At 39.9% G+C, this 5,477-nt stretch overlaps 1 protein-coding gene across 1 annotated transcript; it reads left to right on the top strand.

Annotated features, from left to right (window-relative positions):
* Positions 1-751: 751 nt before the first annotated feature.
* On the top strand, positions 752-3,403 carry LOC122670069 (probable aldo-keto reductase 4). Its single transcript, XM_043867022.1, has 5 exons — positions 752-1,029; positions 1,130-1,327; positions 2,061-2,233; positions 2,341-2,443; positions 2,874-3,403. The coding sequence occupies exons 1-5, from the start codon at positions 817-819 to the stop codon at positions 3,204-3,206; spliced, it is 1,020 nt and encodes a 339-aa protein (XP_043722957.1). The 5' UTR covers positions 752-816; the 3' UTR covers positions 3,207-3,403.
* The last annotated feature ends 2,074 nt before the right edge of the window (positions 3,404-5,477 follow it).

Below are 5,477 nucleotides of genomic sequence, written 5' to 3'. Positions count from 1 at the left end.
TTGTCTTCTTCATGATAGATAAATGCAGACAACTCGTGCACGTACCATATGTTTCCAAAAGACCAATGAGAATTTTCGAAGTTCTAAGCATAACTCGCTTTACTACAAAAAGGTCTTCCTAATAGAACCAATAGATAATGGTTATTTTCAGGAAAAAAATACCTCTCCAATTCCCTAAAAGTGCAGCGGTGCAGTTTGAGTCTGAGAGTTCAACATGTGGAAGATGTTAAATCCAACAATGCCAAGTTCAGCTGACCCAATTTTTTTTTTTTTTTTTTTTCTTCTCAAGCTTGACACTATTAGATTTAACATTTTCCTACGTCGAGCTCTCAGCCCCAAACTGAACTGCACTGACATACTGCACTGCACTTTTAGGGAATTGGCGAAGATTTTAATTCTTTTCATGCTTCATGTTTCATGCTTCTAATCCAAGATCCATTTCTTGCTGTTTTGTTTTTTCCGTTCTTGAAAATTGTTCATTTTGAATTGGTCAATTCAAATAGAATACTAACTACTGCCGACTTTAAGAACTTAGGGGGGGGGGGGTTGGGGTTGGAAATAACCATTCCAGACAGATCGCAGGAACAAAAGTCTCTGATATTTTTAGGTCGATGATGACGTTAGTGCTGGCGTGATCTCATGCTTTCCTCTGGCTCCGCTCACGCATTAGGGTAACACTGATGACTGGATCAGTGTACTCTTCTCTGTCTTTATTTCTATAAATACAGTAGTGGTGCTCTAGAAAACGAGAAGATCGAGAGGTGTCCCTTTGAGGTTTTCTATCTGTTCTTGGCTGGTGCTTCGACTGTAAAAGAGATGGCAAGTGTAGGGAGGATGAAATTGGGGTCGCAAGGCCTAGAAGTGTCAGCACAGGGGCTTGGCTGCATGGGCATGTCTGCCTTCTATGGCTCTCCAAAGCCTGAGGAAGATATGATCGCTCTCATCCATCATGCGATTAACACTGGTATCACCTTCCTTGACACCTCTGATGTTTATGGCCCTCACACCAATGAAATCCTTCTCGGAAAGGTACTTTTTTTAATTCAATTTTGCTCTTGTTTTGTGTTTTAATTGTTTTTAGGTTTGAGGCTTTTGAGTTCTGTTTTTGATTTTAGTTTTCGATGTGTAGGCTCTGAAGGGAAAGAGAGAGAAGGTAGAATTGGCCACTAAGTTTGGTAATAAAATTTCGGATGGGAAGTGGGAAATCAGAGGAGATCCAGCATACGTGAGAGCAGCCTGTGAAGACAGCTTGAAGAGGCTTCAGCTTGATTGCATCGATCTCTATTATCAGCACCGGATTGATACAGGAGTTCCCATTGAAATCACGGTCTGTTTTTGTTTTTTTTCCCCTTTTCTCTTTATCCCCTATGTTGATAATAGTCCCTTTTAATGGTATTGATCGATAGTATTTTAGCTCATATTGGCAACTGAAGATTCCTCTTTCACAAGGCTTAAAAACTATTTTCTAAAAAGAAAAAATCCAAAATCATAATTGAGTATAGGATTAGAGGACGAGCCTTGGTGCGGTGGTAAGGTTGCTTCATTGTAACCAAGTGGTCACGGGTTTGAGTTTGGCAACAGTCTTTAACCCAAATTGAGTATGTAATTACTATTTATTGATAAAACATTTCTAGTTCTTGAGATGAGCTTCTAGCTTAGTGGTAGGCGGTTAGATGGTTGGGTCTAACCTAAGTCCGGTTAAGATCGTAAGTTCAAACCTTTTACCCGTCTCTTTTTCTTGAAATAGTAGTAATATTGTTATAGTTGTAGTAATAAGTGTGGCTCAGTGGATCCCTTGTACCCCTTATGGGTCTATGTCTAGTACCCAATCTGGCCCGTATGGGGCTTAATTAGCACCCCAAAAAAAGAAAAAAAAATTAAATAAATAAAGCTTGTGGAAGGCTGAGGTTGTTTCTTGGATTGAAACTTTTTGCTAATGTCACCAGTCAAAATTTTCATAACTGGACCTATTAATTGTCATATGGCATTGTACATTTTGCTAATGTCACGAGTCAAAGAAATGGTGTCCCTAATTATTCTTTTGGGACTTTCTATGGTAGATGGGAGAGCTCAAAAAACTAGTGGAAGAGGGAAAGATTAAGTACATCGGACTATCTGAGGCTTCTGCTTCCACAATTAGGAGAGCTCATGCTGTACACCCAATAACAGCAGTGCAATTGGAATGGTCCTTATGGACAAGAGATTCCGAGGAAGAAATAATTCCTACTTGTAGGCAAGTACTTATCTTATATTACACTCTTTTATTTACTCTTACTCTTATTAATTAAGAAGCTAATATTTTGGAAGTTCTTATCTCAATTTTCTTGAATATATACCCAGGGAACTTGGAATAGGTATTGTGGCATATAGCCCTCTTGGAAGAGGCTTCCTCTCTTCTGGTCCCAAATTTGTTGAAAGTCTTCCTATGAATGACTCCCGAAAGGTTTGTATATCTTTATTTAGTCATGTATTACAATTCGAGTGAGCGATTAGTTTAATCATAGGTCCCTTGCTCACATGTCAAACTTCAGACCAATCTGAGTTTGCCAAGTGGTAAAACAAAAAATTGAAGAACTCTTGAGACTACTAAGAATATGAGTGCAATAAGGCCAGGGTTGGTTTGGACTTTAGAAAATGCAAGCCTAGCCTGGGGTCCCAAGGCTCAGCTCAGGACTGGCTCGGCCTGAGGTCGGGCTAGGATCCTATCTCAGGTCCGGCTTTGCCAAGCTTAGGGCAGGTCAGACCTATTGTTGTCATTTTGTGTTGTTTTTAACTCAAACATAAGAAAAATAAAATAAAATTTGTAACCTAAATTTGTATAAGTTTAAGGCAACCCCTAACTAAGAGAGTTGTGTGTTTTCTATTATTTGTAGATTCATCCAAGGTTCCAACCTGAGAATGTTGAACATAACAAACTTATATTCGAGCAAGTGAATGAAATGGCTACAAAGAAGGGATGCACTCCTGGTCAGCTTGCATTGGCATGGGTTCACCACCAAGGAAGCGATGTTTGTCCCATACCTGGCACCACCAAAATTGACAACCTGAGCCAGAACATCGGTGCTTTGTCTGTGAAATTAATGCCTGAAGAAATGGCTCAACTTGAATCCTTGGCTCTGGGTGTTAAAGGTGAGAGATATCCATCCACTGTCAGTACTTGGAAGAATTCAGAGACCCCTCATCCATCAACTTGGAAAGCTCAATGATTTGCTGTTCCCTGGTGTGCTCATTTAAGCTTCAAGTGATTCTAAAAGAAAATGTTCCCATGAAGCTTAGAAAGCTCTTACAATGTAATGCCACTTCCTTTTTGAAGTCTTGAGTTTCCCATGTAATGAAATAAGGTTGATCTCCTTTTCAGTTTTGTGATAATTAAAAGTATCTCTTTTGATGTTTAAGATGCAAATCAGGTATACCATATGTTAGTTACTTGATCGATACATCAAAAGCTCTAGAGCTAATGGAATATGTTAAATCAAATCCTTTAACCTATCCCATAGTAGGTTGGTTCAATCTAGTATCCATACACTAAAGTTGGTCCCATCAGACACATAACATCATACTTGTACAAATGTATAAGAATAGTAAAAAGGGAAAAAGAACGCTACCTGATCGCGTGGCTCAAGTAGCATACCAAATGCACTTGTCATCACTCTATATGTACATGGATCATATTATACCTTTTCTATGTCCAAGATTCGCAAGGCATCAACCTTCTTTTCCCATGACTTGGTCCCAAAAGACAGATTTGATCCTCTTCATCTGGGTAGGGGAGCAGCCATTGTGCGGTCCACACATAGGCAAGGGCGAAATGATAGCGCTACCCATTGCCCAAGCAACCTGCCTGATTGGGGTCCATGCCCTGCCTATGTGAGGTCGCACAATGATTGCTTTCCTGTCCGACCGATACAGTGGTAGGGGCCGTAGAGGATCCAAATTGCCCAAAAGACCACTGAGAGTCTTCGAAGTTCTTCTTTTTTCTTTTTGGGCAAGGGTGATTGTTTACCAACATTTTTAGCCCAACATTTTTAGCATGGACGACCATCGGTCTTAGGAAACACCATTAGGACGTGTTTGGTTGAAGGTGTTGGATGAGTCAGTTCCCGTCGAATCTAGATTCTAATTTTTTTTGGGTAAATTACACTGCCACCCCCTAAGATTTGTATTAAATACAGAACGATCCCCTGTATTTTTAAATTATACAGTCACACCCCCTGAGTGGACGGTGTTAAATAATACATTTTAAATACCAATTTTACCCTCTTCTAATATCCAATGGAAATTTCCAACTTTACCCTTTTACCCTTATGCACAAAACCCTCTTTCTTCTCCAGAAACCACTGTCCTCTCCGACGATCTGCAAGGAGGAACTATCAACTTTCATTTTACTTCTTAAACAAAAACCCTTCTTATTCAACTTTCTTTTTCAACCTTCATCTTCCAATTCTGACAGAGGCATCTCGCCAGGAAAGGGGAGGGTGGGGTTTCAGAGAAAATTATTGATTTTTGCTATCATGTAAACAATGGGAGGGTTCGGGTTCGGTTCATCGTATCCATTCACTTAATAGAAAGCTTTCCACTTTATGAAACTTTTGCCATAACTTTAGAGCATGCAAGCTCGCTATCACCGCCCCTGAAACTTGCCCAAACGAGAACCACATCAGTAAATCCAATTCTGTCACAATATCCAAAGGCATCATTTGAACGAGGGATGATTGCATCTCGATCGGTCAAGGCCCAATCAATACCACCATTAATGAGGTTACTTGCGGACCAGGACATGGAATTAGGTATTGAGGTTCAAAGAAAAGAAGAGTGGGAAGTAGCAATATTGTTTCCTTCTCTGGAGAAATATCTTCTCTTTCAGTATAACATTCTACGAATTTGGGAAATGTACAATGGCTGGTCCATATCTCGTACAGAAATTTTCAATCTCTATTTGATAGAAACTTACTTCTTATCTATGTTTATTTCTAATTGTTAATGTCAAAGAAGACAATGGAGTGCTATTACTTCACCTTCATATAGATTCAGGATGAATCCAACTGATGGATTCAGGATGATTCCAACTGATAGACTCAGAGATCCACATGAATCAGATTCGTATGAAGCAGCCAAACGCGTTCGAAGATGTTAACAAAATCGAGTTCTACATGATCAAAGACGGGTCCCGGTGATTGCGGATTTTCCTTGCCAAGCAAGAGAGACCCATATAAAATTGAAGTCCCTAGGCCTCGGGGCCAGTACTGATGAATCAATAGATAATGGTTATTTTTATGCAGGAACACCAACCTTGTATATTTTAAGATCGATGATGACGTCGGTGCTGGCGTGATTTCTTGCATTACTCTGACTCCACTCACGCATTAGGTAACTCTGGCCGGTGAGTGGATCAGTGTAGTACTCTTCTCCATCGTTATTTTCTATAAATACAGGAGTGATGCTCGTAAGCGAGAAGATAGGTGTCCGTTTTAGGGTTT

Source organism: Telopea speciosissima, chromosome 7 (genome assembly GCF_018873765.1).
Source record: "Telopea speciosissima isolate NSW1024214 ecotype Mountain lineage chromosome 7, Tspe_v1, whole genome shotgun sequence".
In the NCBI taxonomy this organism is placed as follows: Eukaryota; Viridiplantae; Streptophyta; class Magnoliopsida; order Proteales; family Proteaceae; genus Telopea; species Telopea speciosissima.
Note: the sequence above shows the minus strand (reverse complement) of the source record. Positions and strands in the feature narration are given on the sequence as shown.

Excerpts from the sequence above, each read along its gene's own strand:
- LOC122670069 (XM_043867022.1), top strand. The coding sequence starts at position 817 with ATGGCAAGTGTAGGGAGGATGAAATTGGGGTCGCAAGGCCTAGAAGTG. Across the intron at positions 1,328-2,060 it reads GAGTTCCCATTGAAATCACG|ATGGGAGAGCTCAAAAAACT; the intron begins GTCTGTTTTTGT and ends TTTCTATGGTAG. Across the intron at positions 2,444-2,873 it reads CTATGAATGACTCCCGAAAG|ATTCATCCAAGGTTCCAACC; the intron begins GTTTGTATATCT and ends TATTATTTGTAG.